General features: G+C 48.3%; 1 protein-coding gene across 2 annotated transcripts; it reads right to left on the bottom strand.

The window, feature by feature from the left end:
* Positions 1 to 1364: 1364 nt before the first annotated feature.
* On the bottom strand, positions 1365 to 16014 carry C1QTNF5 (C1q and TNF related 5). Of its 2 annotated transcripts, none has more exons than XM_066572589.1 (3): positions 15689 to 16014; positions 8486 to 8700; positions 1365 to 2666 (listed from the first exon to the last, which is right to left on the bottom strand). In XM_066572589.1, exons 2-3 carry the CDS (start codon positions 8694 to 8696, stop codon positions 2122 to 2124), a joined length of 756 nt encoding a protein of 251 aa, XP_066428686.1. In that variant the 5' UTR covers positions 8697 to 8700; positions 15689 to 16014; the 3' UTR covers positions 1365 to 2121. The 2 variants fall into 2 exon arrangements, with proteins under 2 accessions (XP_066428686.1, XP_066428685.1); XM_066572588.1 differs by having other exon boundaries at positions 15612 to 15690.
* Positions 16015 to 19235: the final 3221 nt, after the last annotated feature.

Here is a 19235-nt window from a genome sequence, read left to right as displayed (position 1 = left end):
CCACACCCAGGCAGCTCAATTATCCCCTGCCTGTGGAGGTGTGCACAAGGAACCCTGTAGAACCACAGGTCCCAGACGCACAACCTTAGTAGAAAGACAGAATTCCCTGTGGCGGAGCATTGCTCTAGTCACGGACACAACATAGAAGTCATGAAAGTCACCATATTAAAAGACAATTTCAAATCACAAAGTCATAGAAGAATTTAGGAATATAAATTTATAACAACTTTTGACACTTTCAACAATGGCCAAAAGTCTTCAAGAGGATTCATGTGTGACTGGGAAGTATGGGACATATATAGCACAGATAACACTACTGGCCTGGTGACCCCACCCCCCAACAACACTAACGGCCTTTTTACACGCAAAGATAATCTTTCAAAAGAATGAAAGATTTAGTGATCTATTTGCATAAAGTGTTTATAGCCAGTAACACTTTGTCATCTTCATTTGCATGTAAAAGGACCTCCACAAGTTATTTGCAGAGCCCAGGATGATGGCACATTTCATTGCTCTCCTCATGGCTAGGTTAAACATGCCGCGGGGAGAACATCCTGCAGTCCCTTGGAAGATGAGCGAAATGCATTCAAATGGAACGTATCTGCTCGGTCTATCAGCGGCTGAAAGATGGATTTTAAGTGAACTAAAATCCATTGTTTAAAGGAAAAATGCACGATGCCGGCGTCTACAGGTAACGATCATTTTATTGGGATTATTATGGGGCGTGGGGCCCACGTGGCTTACGGTCCTCTGTGGTCACGTTCTTTCATCGTACAGAAAGAGACATTATCGTGAATCAATTCCTCAGAGTCCTGAGCGCAGCATCAGGGCCCGTTCACACAGGAGTGCTTCCTGCCCTCTGAATACGGACGGCACACGGACACATTATACTAAGTTGCTGTATTCAGATGTGCGGTTTTTATGCAGATCAATGCTGTGCGTAAAAAAGCAACACGTTTTTTTTTTAATCACAGCTTATCCTATTCTGGTCCGTGTTCATAGACTGAAAATGCCCATGAAAGAACACGTGTATTCCTGGTATAATGCATGCCGGTGGGACCGCTGCTATGACTGATGTAAGGAAAGCGGACTGGAAGTGGCCTCCTTCTGTTACCTAGTAGCCGGCGCTCAGGTCCATCACGCTGTGCTGCGGCGCTGCTGCAGGCTTCCATGTAGCCCTGAACGCCGGCAGACTAGTCCTTCCTGGCTTGAATACCCCACCTCCAGCAAGCTATTGCTGAGATTGGTTCATCAAGCTTCGCATCAGCCAATCAGAGCCATCACTCGATTAACCAATCCCAGCCATTCAATGATGTCATTCAATGAATGGCTGTGATTGATTAATCAAGCACCAGCTCTGATTGGCTGACGCAGCGCTCAATGAACCAATCAGAGCAATAGCTTGCTGGAGGCTGGGTATTCAAGCCTCACTACCAGGAAGAAATGCTCTGTTGGTGTTCAGGACTACAGAAAGCCAGCAGCAGTGCCGCAGCCCAGTGTCAGGGACTCAAATGCCAGCTGTTAGGTGAGTATTATAAGACACCCCTCAAAAAAAAGACACTGTGCCTCTTTTGGGGCAAAAATTTATATAAGACAGGGTCTTGTTTTCGAGGAAACACAGTATTGATAACTTGTCCTCAGGATAGGTTGTCAATAGTAGCTCACGAGGGCCCAACAATAGGGACCCCCACTGATCAGCTATTTATAGGTGTTGTGCACTAAGCTCCATTCTCACTGTAGTGGCCTGACTTGGTATAGCAGGCATTGAAATGAATGGGAACTTTGCTTCAATACCAGGTCTAGCCACTGCAGTGAGAATGGAGCTGTCTATTTTCTGCAGAAATCAGCTGAGTGCAACAAGCTAGAAAAAGCTGATTGGTTGGGATCCCATGCGGAAGACCCTGGCAGTCTACTACTAGATAGCCACTTTAACTTTTATCCATTGACTTCTATGGAGAAAATCAACAACTATATGGCATCTAATTCAGCACAGCACTGAAGCCCTTGTATTAGTGCTCCGTACAGTCTGTGCATGAGGCCTTCAATATATGAGCTACAACATATGTGGCTTTTATACTCCCTTTATAGCCAGCCAACAGCATTTCATCGGCTGATCTCATGCTACACTGTTTTATGATCATCATCGTCTGACGGTAGAGGACGGAACAGCGGATTTGGTTCCCAGTCAGAATAGATAAGAAATCCAGTGAAAATGCTGTCAGTTCCACTACTGGAGTAAAGACCTGGATAGTCCCCCAACTGCACCCAAACCTCGTCGCCAAGATCTACGTGAAACGCCGCCCCCCCACACAACCCCGCCGGCTTCGCTGCATCCCCCGGCTGAAAGAAAGAAGCCTGTGAATGTCCGTTCTTCATCAGCTGCACATGAAGATTCCCGCGGTACACCGTGCCATGGAGAGAAAAATAGTACAGACCAGGGACGGCACATTTGAAGCGACCAGTTTCCGGGTTGTAATGCCCTTGTTCATTGGCAAGAACGTTCCCAAACGGGACGGGTTGTCCGGAGATCGGAGGGCTCTTCAGCTGAGAAAGTTTGGCACTGAAAGCAGAACGGGGAGCAACTGCACACTCTCCCTGCTGTCCCCGCTCTCCATGAGCTCCTGGCGGACCAGCTTCACCCGGCAGGCCTCGGGCTCCAGAGACTCCTGTTAGGATGACATGTTACACATTAATATGCATCTCTTTTTGATCGACTTTGAAGAATTCGTTGCAGCAGAAATGTTTATAAGACATATAATTAATAATAGTGAGGAGCAAGGGGTCGTTCTTAAAGGGGTATCCCAACGCCACAGTTGTCTATGGTGAGGTAGTCATCTGGTCTTGCATTAACTCCGTTATCTTAATTCACTTCTTTGGGAGTTACACAAACATGCTCGACCGTGCTATGGGCAATAACCCCTATTCACTCTCCACCTGGATGCAGTAACACAGGGAAGGTATAACTGTTGGGTAAAAGCAATCCAATATACACTATGTTGACAAAAGTATTGGCCCCCAGCAGTCCGGCGCTGTCAGGTGATCTGTGAGCATTAGGTATAAAGGAGAGGATCACACAGGAGACCCCAGTACAGAAACGATCACATGCCCCCAGGTGTAGAGCTGACAACGGGGTCTGGCGGTGGGATGTCACCAGGTGTAGAGCTGACAACGGGGTCTGGTGGGGAGATGTCACCAAGTGTAGAGCCGACAACGGGGTCTGGTGGTGGGATGTCACCTGGTGTAGAGCTGACAAAGGGGTCTGGTGGTGGGACGTCACCAGGTGTAGAGCTGACAACGGGGTCTGGCGGTGCGATGTCAACAGGTGTAGAGCCGACAACGGGGTCTGGCGGTGGGATGTCACCAGGTGTAGAGCCGACAACGGGGTCTGGTGGTGGGATGTCACCAAGTGTACAGCTGACAACGGGGTCTGGTGGTGGGATGTCACCTGGTGTAGAGCTGACAAAGGGGTCTGGTGGTGGGATGTCACCAGGTGTAGGGCTGACAACAGGGTCTGGTGGACTGATGTCATCAGGTGTAGAGCTGATGACAGGGTCTGGTGGGGGGATGTCACCAGGTGTAGAGCTGACAACAGAGTCTGGTGGGGGATGTCACCAGGTGTACAGCTGACAACGGGGTCTGGTGGGGAGATGTCACCAGGTGTAGAGCTGACAACGGGGTCTGGTGGTGGGATGTCACCAGGTGTAGAGCTGACAACGGGGTCCGGTGGAGGCATGGCACCAGGTGTACAGCTGACAAAAGGGTCTGGGGGGGAGATGTCACCAGGTGTAGAGCTGACACTGGGGTCTGGTGGGGGGATGTCACCAGGTGTAGAGCTGACAACAGGGTCTGGCAGGGGGAATGTCACCAGGTGTACAGCTGACAACGGGGTCTGTGGGGGGGATGTCACCAGGTGTACAGCTGACAAAGGGGTCTGGTGGGGATATGTTACCAGGTGTAGAGCTGATAACTGGGTCTGGTGGGGGGATGTCACCAGGTGTAGAGCTGACAACGGGGTCTGGTGGGGGGATGTCACCAGGTGTAGAACTGACAATGGGGTCTGGTGGAGGGATGTCACCAGGTGTAGAGCTGACAACGGGGTTTAGCGGGGGGATGTCACCAGGTGTAGAGCTGACAACTAGGTCTGGTGGGGAGATGTCACCAGGTGTAGAGCTGATAACGGGGTCTGGTAGGAGGAGGTCACCAGGTGTACATCTGACAACGAGGTCTGGTGGAGGGATGTCACCAGGTGTACAGCTGACAACGGGGTCTGGTGGGGGATGTCACCAGGTGTACAGCTGACAACGGGGTCTGGTGGGGAGATGTCACCAGGTGTAGAGCTGACAACGGGGTCTGGTGGTGGGATGTCACCAGGTGTAGAGCTGACAACGGGGTCCGGTGGAGGCATGGCACCAGGTGTACAGCTGACAAAAGGGTCTGGGGGGGAGATGTCACCAGGTGTAGAGCTGACACTGGGGTCTGGTGGGGGGATGTCACCAGGTGTAGAGCTGACAACAGGGTCTGGCAGGGGGAATGTCACCAGGTGTACAGCTGACAACGGGGTCTGGGGGGGGATGTCACCAGGTGTACAGCTGACAAAGGGGTCTGGTGGGGATATGTTACCAGGTGTAGAGCTGATAACTGGGTCTGGTGGGGGGATGTCACCAGGTGTAGAGCTGACAACGGGGTCTGGTGGGGGGATGTCACCAGGTGTAGAACTGACAATGGGGTCTGGTGGAGGGATGTCACCAGGTGTAGAGCTGACAACGGGGTTTAGTAGGGGGATGTCACCAGGTGTAGAGCTGACAACTAGGTCTGGTGGGGAGATGTCACCAGGTGTAGAGCTGACAACAGGGTCTGGTGGGGGATGTCACCAGGTGTACATCTGACAACGAGGTCTGGTGGAGGGATGTCACCAGGTGTACAGCTGACAACGGGGTCTGGTGGGGAGATGTCACCAGGTGTACAGCTGACACCGGGGTCTGGAGGTGGGATGTCACCAGGTGTAGAGCTGACAACAGGGTCTGGTGGGGGGATGTCACCAGGTGTACAGCTGACAACGGGGTCTGGCAGGGGGGATGTCACCAAGTGTACAGCTGACAACGGGGTCTGGTTGGGGGAGGTCACCAGGTGTAGAGCTGACAATGGGGTCTGGTGGGGGGATGTCACCAGGTGTAGAGCTGACAACAGGGTATTGTGGGGGGATGTCACCAGGTGAAGAGCTGACAATGGGGTCTGGTGGGGGATGTCACCAGGTGTAGAGCTGACAATGGGGTCTGCTGGTGGCATGTCACCAGGTGTAGAGCTGACAATGAGGTCTGGTGGGGGGATGTCACCAGGTGTAGAGCTGACAACAGGGTCTGGTGATGGGATGTCACCAGGTGTAGAGCTGACAATGGGGTCTGGTGGGGGGATGTCACTAGGTGTAGAGCTGACAACAGAGTCTGGTGGGGGGATGTCACCACGTGTAGAGCTGACAACAGGGTCTGGTGGAGGGATGTCACCAGGTGTAGAGCTGACAATGGGGTCTGGTGGGGGGATGTCACCAGGTGTAGAGCTGACAACGGGGTCTGGTGGGGGGGATATCACCAGGTGTAGAGCTGATGATGGGGTCTGGTGGTGGGATGTCACCAGGTGTAGAGCTGACAACAGGGTCTGGTTGTGGGATGTCATCAGGTGTAGAGCTGACAACAGGGTTTGGTGGTGGGATGTCATCAGGTGTAGAGCTGACAACAGGGTCTGGTGGAATGATGTCACCAGGTGTAGAGCTGACAATGGGGTCTGGTGGGGGGATGTCACCAGGTGTAGAGCTGACAACAGGGTATGGTGGGGGGATGTCGCCAGGTGTAGAGCTGACGATGTGGTCAGGTGGTGGCATGTCACTAGGTGTAGAGCTGACAACGGGGGGCTGGTGGTGGGATGTCACCAGGTGTAGAGCTGACAACGGGGTCCGGTGGGGGGGATGTCACCAGGCGTAGAGTTGACAATGGGATCTGGCGGGGTATGTCACCGGGTGTAGAGCTGACAACGGGGTCTGGTGGTGGGATGTCACCAGGTGTAGAGCTGATGATGGGGTCTGGTGGTGGGCTGTCACCAGGTGTAGAGCTGACAACAGGGTCTCGTTGTGGGATGTCATCAGGTGTAGAGCTGACAACAGGGTCTGGTGGTGGGATGTCATCAGGTGTAGAGCTGACAACAGGGTCTGGTGGTGGGATGTCATCAGGTGTAGAGCTGACAACAGGGTCTGGTGGAATGATGTCACCAGGTGTAGAGCTGACAATGGGGTCTGGTGGGGGGATGTCACCAGGTGTAGAGCTGACAACAGAGTATGGTGGGGGGATGTCACCAGGTGTAGAGCTGACGATGGGGTCTGGTGGTGGCATGTCACTAGGTGTAGAGCTGACAACGGGGGGCTGGTGGTGGGATGTCACCAGGTGTAGAGCTGACAATGGGATCTGGGGGGGGATGTCACCGGGTGTAGAGCTGACAACGGGGTCTGGTGGTGGGATGTCACCAGGTATGAAGCTGACAGTGGGGTCTGGTAGGGTGATATCACCAGGTGTAGAGCTGACAACATTCCTTAATCCCTCTGATAAGGGTGGCAATATTGTCTTCCTTGATCGTAAACAATATGTATCAATGTGTCATGATTTATTAAAGGACAAGGATTGTTATGAGGTTCTTTGAAGAAGTCTGAAAATTATACTTTTGACTATATTGGAGTCACATTTGACCCATAAGAAAGAATTACATTTTTGGATACCCAGTCGCTCGCAGATGCCTACATTTTATGCATTACCTAAGGGGTATAAAGGTCTCCTCAAATTGAATATCAGCCTCCATGTGGATAGGATTCTCTGTGATTTTGTTGAAGTCTTGCCTTGCTATTTCGGTGACACCCCTGATTGATGGAAGATCGGTGGATGACAATGTCTTATTGGCATCCGTCGCTGTGGAAGCTTTGTACAGCAGCACCCCCCATGGTCGTGGCAGTTACATACTTCCTGCAGACTAGGGGCACAATAACCTAATTATTGAATTGTTACGGCTTGGCTGGTGGGAGGATACTTTGGTCTTCGCAGATATAGCAGAGTGTTTTTTGGGGACGCTCACTGATGACATATTTCTCCTTTGGGATGGGACCATAGAGTCCTTTGAGGCATTCTTGTCATACCTTCATTACAACAATATAGGCATGCGTCTTATGAGATTCTCCCTAATAAATTCATGTTTTTAGAAAACATTTATTGAAAAACATGATCAAGGGGGTTTGATTATTACCAAAACCTTTTATAAAGTCACCTCCTCTAACACACAGGTGGAGTAGTAATCATCCACGATCTTTGAGGAAAGGGATACTAAAGGGGCAGGAGTTACATATTTGGCATAATTGCTCAATATCAACACATTTAGGGAGCCGGCCCATGATCTGACCAATCGGTGTGCCTGTAGGGGCTATAGCCCACTGAGGTTCTTCATTCTGCCTATAATGCGTTATGGTTGGATCGGTCCACTCTGTTGACCACGAGGGAAAAGGACACCTTTATTTCTAAGACTAATTGTAACCTAGGATGATAAAACTAAACAGGCCCTGGATATTATTAACACATAATGGGGGATTTTGACTATGGGCGAGAATCTCAATGGAATTATTTCTGATAGACCACAATGCACTTTCCATAAAGTGCATGAGAGATAGATTGGTCCATAGTCATTATCAACCTCCCCAGTTGGCTAATAGTTGGTTGGATTGAAAACCTTTGGGCATTTTTAAGTGCGTTAGATGTATTGTGCGCCCTTTTATCTTACAGACTAAATCTATTGTTGATTACACGACCAATCAGATTTATTACATGAGATTTTTGTAAGGCTGGATTCACATGAAGGTATATCGGCTCGGTTTTCACGCCGAGCCGATATACGTTGTCTCTCTCTGCAGGGGGGGAGGATGGAAGAGCCAGGAGCAAGAACTGAACTCCAGCCGCCTCTCTGCCTCCTCTCCGCCTCTCTGCACTATTTGCAATGAAAAGAGGCGGAATGGGGCAGGGCTAAGTTCCGCGAATTTGCCCTGCCCCCATCCACGTTTACTAAGTGGTCAATGTAAGAAAAGCCATTGGAAAGGCAAATAAACTGTGGCACAAATATTTTTCTTAACTCATTAAGTATCAAGTTAAACTTTGCTACATCAGTAGTTTCCATCTCCACTAGTCATTTACACTGGATAGAAAAACACCGTGCGTAACACCTTTCTTTCCAGTGTAAAAGACTGATAGTGGCAGAAACATTGTGAAATGGAGACCAAAAAGATCTCCGTCTCACATATTCACCCCAACAGTCCCATAATGGTTTACAATCCCATACATTGTTCTGCATGGAGGACGGCACCTCAGATAATACCGGCCTTATTCATCACTGTGCTTTGAAGACAGTTTATAACCCCCCCCCCCCCCCTTTGAAGTGGACAGCACTATTCGAAAGCTTTGCTTACCTGGGTTCCCAGGGTCTCCCTTGGGCCCATTTATCCCCGGCGCTCCGTCTCTGCCATCTCGACCATCCCTTCCCGATGATCCTGTATTGCCGTGTGTCCCAGGAATCCCGGGAAGTCCAGGGCTTCCACAGCAAGACGACGGGATCTTATTGTCTTCTACTTGTACAGTATTTATGATGAAGGAAAATATGACAATAGCAGGAAGGAGCATCGTTCTATCAGAAAATAAGTGGAAAGAAAGGAGTGTAAGGCAAGTTGTGTTATCACATGAATGGAGGTAGATAGATGGTTTCCCCAAATGCTTCACAAAATGCCACTATTAGTGACTGCTCAGAATGATCACCCTCTGAATAAAATCACCCATAGGCACATATTTGCACATCAAGTGTTAATTCAAGCACACCTGATGCAAATAATTAAGGGCTTCATTAGTTTCATCAGGTGCACTTGAGATAAAAACACCAAATAGCTCGACTGTCGCGGACTTTGTTGTCTGTGTCATTTAACTGTTTGTTAGAAATAAGTCAAGAGAGCGGTGCAAAAAGATATAGAAGAGATCATTGCCTTATACAATCAAGGAAAAGAATACAAAAAGATACAAAGGTGCTAAATGTTTCTAGAGATACAAGTGGAAGCAGTTCACAAGCTCAAAGGTATAGGAGCAATGGCTGCACTACCTGGAGGTGGCAGAAAGAGGGCGCTATCACCAGCTGTCACCTGCTTCCATAGGAGACAGGTGATCAAAAACCCTCTAGTGATGGCAAAAGACCTGCAGCGAGATCTGGTGGCAATGGGAACTGAGGTTTCTGTTTGCATAGTAAGGCTCATGTTAAACAGTGAAGGTCTTCATGCTGAACTCCAAGACATCACCCCTACTGACCCAAAAGCACAAGAAAAGTCATATAAATACAGGAGTTTTGGGATTCTGTTCTGTGAACCAATTAAAGAATACTGAAGCTTTTCAGGCCTCTGGATCAATGGTACGCCTGTAGGAGGAAGGAGGAAGTAAATGCTGAAAAGAACCTCCTGCCTAAAGTGAAGCATAGTGGTGGCTCGGTGATGCACTTGGGCTACTTTGCTTCCTCCAGCACTGGAAATCTGCAGTGTGTGGAAAACAAGATGGATTCAATGAAGTATCAGGAAATCCTTGATAGTAGGATATTAAAAAAAACTTTCTGACAGTGAGGGGGATCAATGAGTGGAACAGGTTGCCATGAGAGGTGGTAAGTTCTCCTTCAGTGGAAGTCTTCAGAGGCCGGACAGACATCTTTCTGGGATGATTCCATGATCCTGCATTGAGCAGGGGGTTGGACCTGATGACCCTGGAGGACCCGATGATCCCGGAGGACCTGATGACCCCAGCGGACCCAATGATCCTGTAGGATCCAATGATCCCGGAGGTCCCTTTTAAGCATTCTATTATTTTAGGAGAAAATGCCATGTCTTCTGTAAGGAAGCTGAAGCTTGGGCATCATTGGACCTTCCAGCAGCTGAATAATCCCAAACAGACCCTATAGTCCACCAAGGTTTTAGAAGAAGTCCTGGGAGATTCTGGAGTGGCCGTCACAGTTTTGAACTGAACCCCATAGAAAATCCTTGCTGGGATGTGAAGAAAGTGGCTGCAGCGCAAACCCCAAAATATTAGTGAGCTGGAGGCCGTTGTCCATGAGGAACGGGGTAAGAAGCTGCTGTCGGACTCTATATCCCGTTTGCAGCCGGTCATGACAGCAAAATAGGGCTTCACTAAGCACTAAAGACACTTGTCATGGGGACAGGGAATAATTCTGAGATTGCAGAAGTCAGTAAAAGTAGCATCTCGTGGTGAATTCGAAGACACTGGAGAAGCCGCTTATTATATTAGTTGTGTTGAGTTATGTAAATTGTTCTTGTTTTTTTTTTTTTAAAGAGCTGAAAGTTTGTAAATTTTGCAAATAAACCAAATTTCTAATGAGGGGAGAATAATTTAGATTGCAGCTGGAAATGAATAAAATGTGGATATTTCTCCGTAGGCCGTGTGATGAGGATTCTACTTCATGGTGTGTAATGACCAGACCTCATATTTCTGTTTCTAGCATCTCCTTTGCTACCTGCCCAGGATAAAAGTGTGAAGGTATTAGGGTGATATTACATTTGTCATTCATGGGTTAATACAAAACTTATACAGCTGGGCAGACCTGACTGAGGTATTTTTGGACATTCCCTAGACACCGTACTTTGTCATTGTGTCTGCATTCCTTTATTAGGATGGGATGGTGTGGGCAAGGAGTCACATGATTATTCATTAAACTTTGTCATGATTTGTTAAGTTCATGAAGGCAGTCCACCATGATCGGCCACTAGACTCTCTTTGTCTGCTCACACTATAAATAAAGTTAAACTGGGCTGGACTCTTTAGAAACAGCACAGCAGTGACTTCGCACAATTAATGTCTCTTGTTCTTTCTCCAATGATCATTGTTAATTAATTTGGACAGATGAGAGAATTCAGATCCCGGTAACCTTATTGCCGATTCTAAATTTAAAGAAGTACTCTAACAGTTTTTGGTGGAGCCGACAGACTAAGTAATCTGGTGAAATGCAAAATACCGATGGAGGCTAAGCACCAGTACATTAAAAGCCGCAGTAACAGAATATGTTTTGTTTCCACTCTTACTGCTGCTTTAGCATATGTCACGGTACAATTCACAGATTCACAGTCTGCTTGAGTGATTCTCTCATGTCTGAATCAAATGTCTCATTTATATTGTTCTGAGTTGTTCTATTAAGGCGGAGACAGTAAGAGACTCTTGTAGACGTGTTTGTTTATAACATCCCATCTGTTGTTAGAAGATTCGCAGGAATCCCCCCCCCCCCCCCCCCCCATGAGTTATGTGGTAGAGATAAGGACTTCAGCTGGACAGTATGGGCTGTTCTTAGTAACCCTTTGTGTCCTGACAGACGGCTAGAATGGCTGCTAAATCTGGTCATAAGAAGTCGGAACCTACCTTCAGGCTGGACCTGTTTACATGTCTATCAGTCTGTTATTAGGATCTGCCCAGTGGGCGCACAATGTGTAAGTGGGTAGTGGCCCAGAGTGGGCACTGCAAAATATTGGGTATAATTATATTATGTCTTTTAGTAACTGTAAATCTGTATTTATAATATTAGGACTTTGGTGATTGGAGAACCCCAGTGAGGAAATGACATGGTTAACTATTAGAGACGAGCGTACCTACTCGTTTCGAGTAATTACTCAATCGAGCAACGCGATTTTCGAGTACTTCCGTACTCGGGTGAAAAGATTCGGGGGGAGGCGTGGTGGAGCGGGGGGTAGCAGCAGGGAACAGGGGGGAGCCCTCTCTCTCTCCCTTCCCCCCCCCCCACTCCCTGCTGCAACCCCCCACTCACCCACGGCGCCCCCCGAATCTTTTCGCCCGAGTACAAAAGTACTTGAAAATCGCGGCGCTCGGGCGAAAAAGGGGCGTGGCCGAGTAGGTTGGCTCATCTCTATTAACTATGTAAGGGTAAGGGATAATCTGCCCCACAACCACTCTCTTTCCCCATTGGCTGTCAGCTGTCTTTGTCCCTATTAGCCATTCCACCTGATGGCAGCAGCTTTGGGATTGGCTGAGAGACAGTGGGGTGACTGTGATTGGAGGAGAAAAGGGAGAGTCTCCCTGTTGGCTGTTGTTCAGTTGGAGGAGTTAGGCAGGTGAAGTTGGTTGGGAGATGAGCAGCGCTGTGAGAAGGAAGGTGGAGTTTAGTACCAGAAAGGATTAGAATAGAAAGAAAGATGGAGAACGATAATGAATTTATGAAAGTAAGAAGCAATTCTCCAATCACCGTCAATGTTTAGAAAGTGGATCCGTATCTCATCTGTAAAGAAAACTGCGACTAGACTGCGAGTTTTATTGTTTCACCCATTGCCCCGACTCCCGGAGTTCCTTCTCACCTAAGACCACCTGCACTACAACAAGTAATGCACCTTCCTCCAGGGGAGGGACTACAAGCCCAATGAACCCCTCCTATAAACTTTGTTCATAGCGACACCGGGGTGGGGTGCGACTACCTGGTTGTCCCTCACTTCGGCCTTGCTGCGAACAGGCATCATGACAATTATTGTTACTACCATCGCTCCCCTTTTCATTATTTCAGCGGAGCGGTTGGGAATCGGGATGGGTAGCCCCCATGAACTTTCTAGGCAGATGTCCCTCCTCCCAAATCCCAGCCGCCTGAGGCAAGTGCAACTCCAACTTTAAGGAAAAAGGTTTCATCTCTAAGCAAAAATCATCCGTCCGTCTAGCAGTAAGCGTGGAAACACTGGAGCGTGTCCGTGCGAACATGAAGTTCTCAGAGCTGCATCAGAGCGAGCAGAGAGTCGGACGTCCCACCGCTGACAGTGTGGAAGATTCTGCGCAAATCTTTGTGATGTTATCCCTTCTAGTTGTAATTGTTACCGACCCTAAAACCGGACAACAAAGCGCGGCGACGTTTTTTCTGTGAGGATAAGCAAACTAATGGGAAGTGACGGTTTTATGGAGTCTTCAGTGTTCAGTGATGAAACCACCTTCCAGTTTAGGCAACAAATGTAATATCAGAATGTGGGGGAGGGGAAACCCACCTGCCTACGGGGAGCGTACGGGCGAGTCTACATGCACCCCGGACCACCCACCATGATCTGCGGCATCCCAGAAGCCACTGCATCAGTCCGTCGTGATCTGCTACAATGTGTACGGCAGGAGCTACAGGCTCCATGTGTGTCCGGTGACAAAGGGGGCCACATTGACACCTCTGCGGAGGTGGGGGGGGGGGGGGGATGACCTTTCTGTTGTTGTGTAACAAAGTTGTTTGAGTTTCTGTTTTCATTGATATCAACTTTTTGTATCCGAGCTTCATTAACCGAAGTTCTGAGCATTTCAGATTGGGGAGATCATCTATAATAATCTGGTATTAGCAGTGACCAAACTCAATCCACGCCGCTTCTTACATTTCATCCCCCTTTCCTGTTTTCCTAGGTTACAAAACCTATATAAATATTACTTCTGTGCTGAATCCCGTTACAGCCCCCCCCAGACCCCTCCCACCCCCCCACATTGTCCAGAACTGTGTATTCTTTTTATATGTAGCCTAGCGTTCTCATTATAAGATCTGTATATCCCAATTGGTTTACCCCACGGGCTTCTACTTCCCTAGTTGAGATGAGGCCGCGTGCTGCTCTATGCCAGTCCTTTACTTAAAGGGTTTTACAGAACTACATAATTGATGTACCGACCTCAGGGGAGTTCATCAATACTTGATTGGCGGGGGTCCACAGCTGATCAGCCGATTGAAGAGGCAGTGACATTCTAGTGAGCCTCATGTTCACTCATTGATCACATGACTTCAAGTGAATGGGACTGAGCTGCAGTACCAGGCACAGCCACTATGTACGGCGCTGTGCCTGGTATGCACTGAAGCTCACCCAATCACAGCCGTTACTTCAATTAGCTGATTAGCAGGAATTCTAAGCAATGGACCCCCCACAGGTCAACTATTGACGATGTAGTCCTGGGCAACCACTTTAATTGTAAATTTAATCCCTTAGTGACCGCCCATATGGCTCTTTATGGTGATGAATAAGGGGCATTATTAATTATAAAAATTAAAAAGTTCTGTCTTTAGGAATGCGACAAAGACAAAAAGTGAAAAATTGGTTGGTCATTAAGGCCTAAAATGTGCCCATCAGTAAGGGGTTAATGAAGCTGTGTATAAAGCACTGTATGGTCAGTAATAGTCTACATCACACGGGCTTTTGTCATATTGATGTCAACCGTTTTGCTATTGCCTAGCGTTGAACATGGGGCACGTTCATAAACCAATTTATGCCACTTCCTGGTGCAAATAAGTTTGAAACTTTTGTGCAAGGCAGTATTTTTGTAGAAATGTCTGACTTTTCTTCATTCTGAGCTGGCCCCACCTCTTTTTGACAAGTGGGTGGGGCTCACTGGGAGGGGGTGTGGCTGCCCTAAGCAACAGATTTATGTTTAATTTATGCCGGAAATGTACAGCAGGTCGGACCTGGCGCACATTTCTGAGAAGGTGCATGAAGCTGCCGGGATGTATTCCTGTATTCAGTGTGCTGAGGAAATCATTCTAAGCCCGGAGTCAGAAATGCTGGGCTTAGTAAATTTCCAAAATGATGTCTGGTCCTTCAGCATCATATTATAGAGCAGGAGGAGCCGAGCAGATTGATATATAGGATTGTAGGAAAAGACTAAGCAGAACTCCTAGTTTATGCTGGTAAATCCCTGCACTCTCTATGCTTAGGAGTCCAGTGGGCGGAGCTATCAGTGATTGACAGCTCTCTCTGTATGTACAGTCACATAGACAAGGCTAGGCAGTAGAAAACAAGAGTGGAGCACCCCCAACAATAAATTAATATATATTGGGTACTATGGAGTTTGGAACTCCCACGTTCAGGCTCATCCCACCCAAACCTGACCTGTGTCCCCAGCAATACAGAGGAGAGGTATATCGCCTCGAAATTCATCTTTTTATCAATAAACAAAGAAGATGGATACTAAATCTGTGGACTTGTACATCTCTATTTTACCTGGTTGTGCCTTATTCTCAGTATTCTTTCCATTTTGACTCTTTCATACAGAGAAGGCTGTCAATCACTTATAGCTCCGCCCACTGGACTCCCAAGTATAGAAAGGGATATAAAGGAATAAATGACTGCATCTTTCCCCACAGAGCTACATATCAACCTGCTCAGCTCCTCCGGATCTATATACATGCAGTCATTACCGCTCTGTAGATGGTTATTAGATGAGCTCACTTATATACAATCTGTCAAAAACCCCTTTAATAGCCCACAGTCCACTGTGACTGACAGCAGTCCAATCCAGTATGTTATAATTCTGATGAATGTACTTTGTAGGTACATGCAGGGTATAATATGAGCTTAGCAGAGGAAGCGATCAGTCACGGTGAGAGAATCAGTGCGATGATGTAGAATGATGAGAACTCTCACTCCTCTGCAACATTTCACATCTGGTCTGTTACACAGTGCCAGCTTTGTGCCCGTGGTGCTACACATGTCTATATAGTGTTTATTAGCCTTCTGGACCTTGTGAGTGGCCCTTCGGACCTGTATATATATATACCTGATTAGCTGTCATTCAGTGGATGGTCCTCAGTAGACGGCACACTTGCACCTCTCACACTCACACTCTGTACTCACTCCGCTTTGTCTTGATCCCTTGGTGTCTGATCCGGTCCTAAATGCCTTCTTTCTCCCTTCCAGACGTGATGTTCTCACCCTTCTCCCCCCTTATACTGAGTCAAACTATTCTATCAGGGAGCCAAAAACCACAAGGGAAAAAAATCTCCAGTAGAGTAGGAAGAAAGAGAATGAGAGGCAGGAAATGAGGTTGAGTCCATGACGGGGTTAATGGCGGGTGCAAATTAGGAAAGGCGAAAATTCCAAATGAAAACTGCACAATCGGAGAAAATCCTGAACAAGTCAATGAAGGGGCAGCGAGTGAGAATATAACAATAGGAACAAACCTCGCATGAAGCGGTATAGGACTTGGCGGGTGTCGGGCAATGAGTAATAGCGAAAGAATGGCAGAGTAGAATCAGACATGTCCGAACACCATCTGCAAAACACGGTACAACAGTAGCCAAGGCATTGCTTCCAATAGGAATGTGTGATAGCTGATTCTTTACTGTATCTGTTCCTGGAAAAGCTGGATAACCAATATGGCCCCCCGGAGCCCTAAATCTACCGAGCTGCAGGTGGAGAAAATGTTAGTTATCGTAATGTGTTACATGTGAAGTAAACTACATGTACTAGAAGGCTGTAAATCAATCACCAGGGCTGTAGCTGCTACTAAGCATTGGAGGGCCAGGGCCTAGGGCGTCTAGTGGTCAGGGGGCAGCCCCAGGAGTAGCTAGTTAAAGGGGTTGTCCCGCGAAAGCAAGTGGGTCTATACACTTCTGTATGGCCATATTAATGCACTTTGTAATGTACATTGTGCATTAATTATGACCCATACAGAAGTTATTCACTTACCTGTTCCGTTGCTAGCGTCCTCGTCTCCATGGTGCCGTCTAATTTTCAGCGTCTAATCGCTAGATTAGACGCGCTTGCGCAGTCCGGTCTTCTGCTTTTCTGAATGGGGCCGCTCGTGCCGGAGAGCGGCTCCTTGTAGCTCCGCCCCGTCACGTGCCGATTCCAGCCAATCAGGAGGCTGGAATCGGCAATGGACCGCACAGAAGCCCTGTGGTCCACCGAGGGAGAAGATCCCGGCGGCCATCTTCAACCGGTAAGTAAGAAGTCACCGGAGCGCGGGGATTAAGGTAAGCGCTGTGCCTTTTTTTTTTTTTAAAGTCCCTGCATCGGGTTTGTCTCGCGCCGAACGGGGGGGCTGTTGAAAAAAAAAAAACCCGTTTCGGCGCGGGACAACCCCTTTAAGTTCTTTAGCCTCACCCCCCATGGCTCTGTCTTCCCCCGGACTGGGGAAGAGGTGTAGTGGCCCGGAGTTAACGGAGCCCGTCCATAATGTATGAATGTATTTGTCTTGTGCCTCTTGTATTTTATGTTGAATGACTATGATGTGTATTGCATAGCTGCAGCACTGAATGGGTTAACTGTCTGGTACTGGGATGTCTGAAAAATGTATCTTCTTGTTTGTCATGTGATCATGTTTCATATATGTGATTGCAAGGTGTGTGCAAGGGTCGTTCTGTTCCGGTCCTGCTGGTGTGAGGAGCATTTGGAGGAGCTGCAAGAGAGCCACACAGACACCTTCAGTTGTGAATGGAAGAGGCTGTAAGGTATCCTCAGCCTTCCATGGGCCTGCTTTACCCAGGAGATGCCAGTGGTGGCCTGAGAAACTGAGGAGAAGACAGAGAGTGGAGCCGCCAACACAATGTGGAGTGCCTGCCTGCTAAATGTGAGTGCTGACCGATAGAGAGCTGGCGTGAGTGAAGGGGTTGGTATCAGGAACAGAAGAACCCAGCAGATACCGTGTTCTGTAGATTCTTCTGATATCCTGTGATTTCCTCCCCGTCGCACCACTTTGTAATTCTGCGCCATTTTTCCTGCTGGCGTGTGTAATTCTGCTGTTGGACCGTAAATAGTTCACAAGCCAGCGACCTCTGCCGACCGTTCCCGTCTTTGCTCCTAAAAGTTTCCCTGTGTGTGTGGACCACCGCGGCAGAAGGAAAGGTGGTGTCACCTGTGACAAAACTGTGTAAGGTAAACCCTGTATTGGGTTGCCCCCATGCAAGTTGCCCCCCAGCAGCAACGTGGACGGGTCCCGGGCTACCCTCAGGGTGGGAGATAGTAGTGTTCCATAACAATGTCCAAACTCTACCCCACTGTCTCCTCGGCTGTGGGCCCGCTCCTCGGATGCCGCAGGGGGAAGCATTGCAGCTCTGCAGGTTCAGCTTGACCATCTCTAACAGCTCTGCTAACTGTTGGCAGGATTGTAACTAGGGCCAAGGAAAATGTTGGGACTGTGGTTGTAGTCAGATTATGATGGCGGCTCCCCGAAGACCACTTCTCACTAACTTCCACCCACTTGTCTAGCAGACTCCAGGTTGGTTCTGGTAACACATCTATGTAGTAAGCATGATTCTGGCACTGTACCTATGTAGTAAGCTGGGCAGGATGGGCATCAACACCTGACAAACCCAGGCTGATGCCAGGCCCACTTGCCGAAGAGAGATGGACACAGGAGGGCCCAGGCTGTTAGGTCAGTAGACACCGCAGTCCGGCCTCCTTGATGTTAATTTGAATTGTGCTTAATTTTAAAAAATTACAAACAGTCCATGCTCGCCTCCCCTGCCGCACCCTGACGGCCGTACCGGAGGCGCTGTCCCCACTGGTTTCTGCATTGTGCGATCATGTGACACACATATAATAGCTGTATGCAATTTCTGGCCTCAGTGTTAGAGAGACCGAGGAACTCCGCAGGGATCATGTGCTTGTCACATGACCGCACATTGTGGAAGTCAGCGGGGGACAGCATGCCCATTACTGCTGCAGGGGAGCCACAGGGGAGGTGAGCACCGACTGTTTGTTATTTCATACAAGCAGACATTGGGGGCATTATTACTAAAAGAGGCCAAACTGCCATTAGGGGACAGATGGGGTACTTCTAAAAAGGGCAAAATGGGGGCATTACTACCAAAAGATGACAAATGAGAGCATTATATCTGAAAGAGTGCATTATATCTAATATGGGGTATCAGTGAATGGAGACAAAAGGGGAAATATTCTCGAGTGGAGGCAAAAGGGGAAATGACTGAGTGGGCACATAAGGCATAAGGGGACAAAGTGGGGGCACTTTTACTGTGTGAGGGTCACTATAAGCAGCACTTACTGTGTGTGGCTACAAGGGGCCCAAAAAAGGGCCAGTACTACCGTGCAAAGTGCCACATGTGGCATTAATACCATCTTGGCTACTGTAGAAGGAGAGATTGTGGATAAGTGTAGCATGTAGCTAATGTGGGGAGGGTCATGGAAAAGCAAGAAGCCAAAGACGTCTGTCTGTTAAATTCCAAAGAGTCAAGTTGTGACCGGAAGAAGTCATAATGGTGGTCTGGGCCAGATAGAGAAGAAAGGGGAAACTGAACGACTCCAGTCAGAGAGGAAGCCACCTGTGATCACTGGATGTAACAGTACTGTAATCACTTATATGGTCGGTCTGCACAGCACCTGTGTAGAGCTGGTATCTACTGTTATATGGTCACTGTATTTGCTGTTGCAGATTTACATT

Source organism: Eleutherodactylus coqui, chromosome 6, assembly GCF_035609145.1.
Source record: "Eleutherodactylus coqui strain aEleCoq1 chromosome 6, aEleCoq1.hap1, whole genome shotgun sequence".
NCBI classification, from domain to species: Eukaryota; Metazoa; Chordata; class Amphibia; order Anura; family Eleutherodactylidae; genus Eleutherodactylus; species Eleutherodactylus coqui.
This window is presented reverse-complemented; position numbering and strand designations above follow the sequence as displayed.

Coding starts and splice junctions, on each gene's coding strand:
- C1QTNF5 (XM_066572589.1), bottom strand. CDS start 8,696: ATGCTCCTTCCTGCTATTGTCATATTTTCCTTCATCATAAATACTGTA. Junction 2,667..8,485: donor GGGAGACCCTGGGAACCCAG/GTAAGCAAAGCT, acceptor TCATCCTAACAG/GAGTCTCTGGAGCCCGAGGC.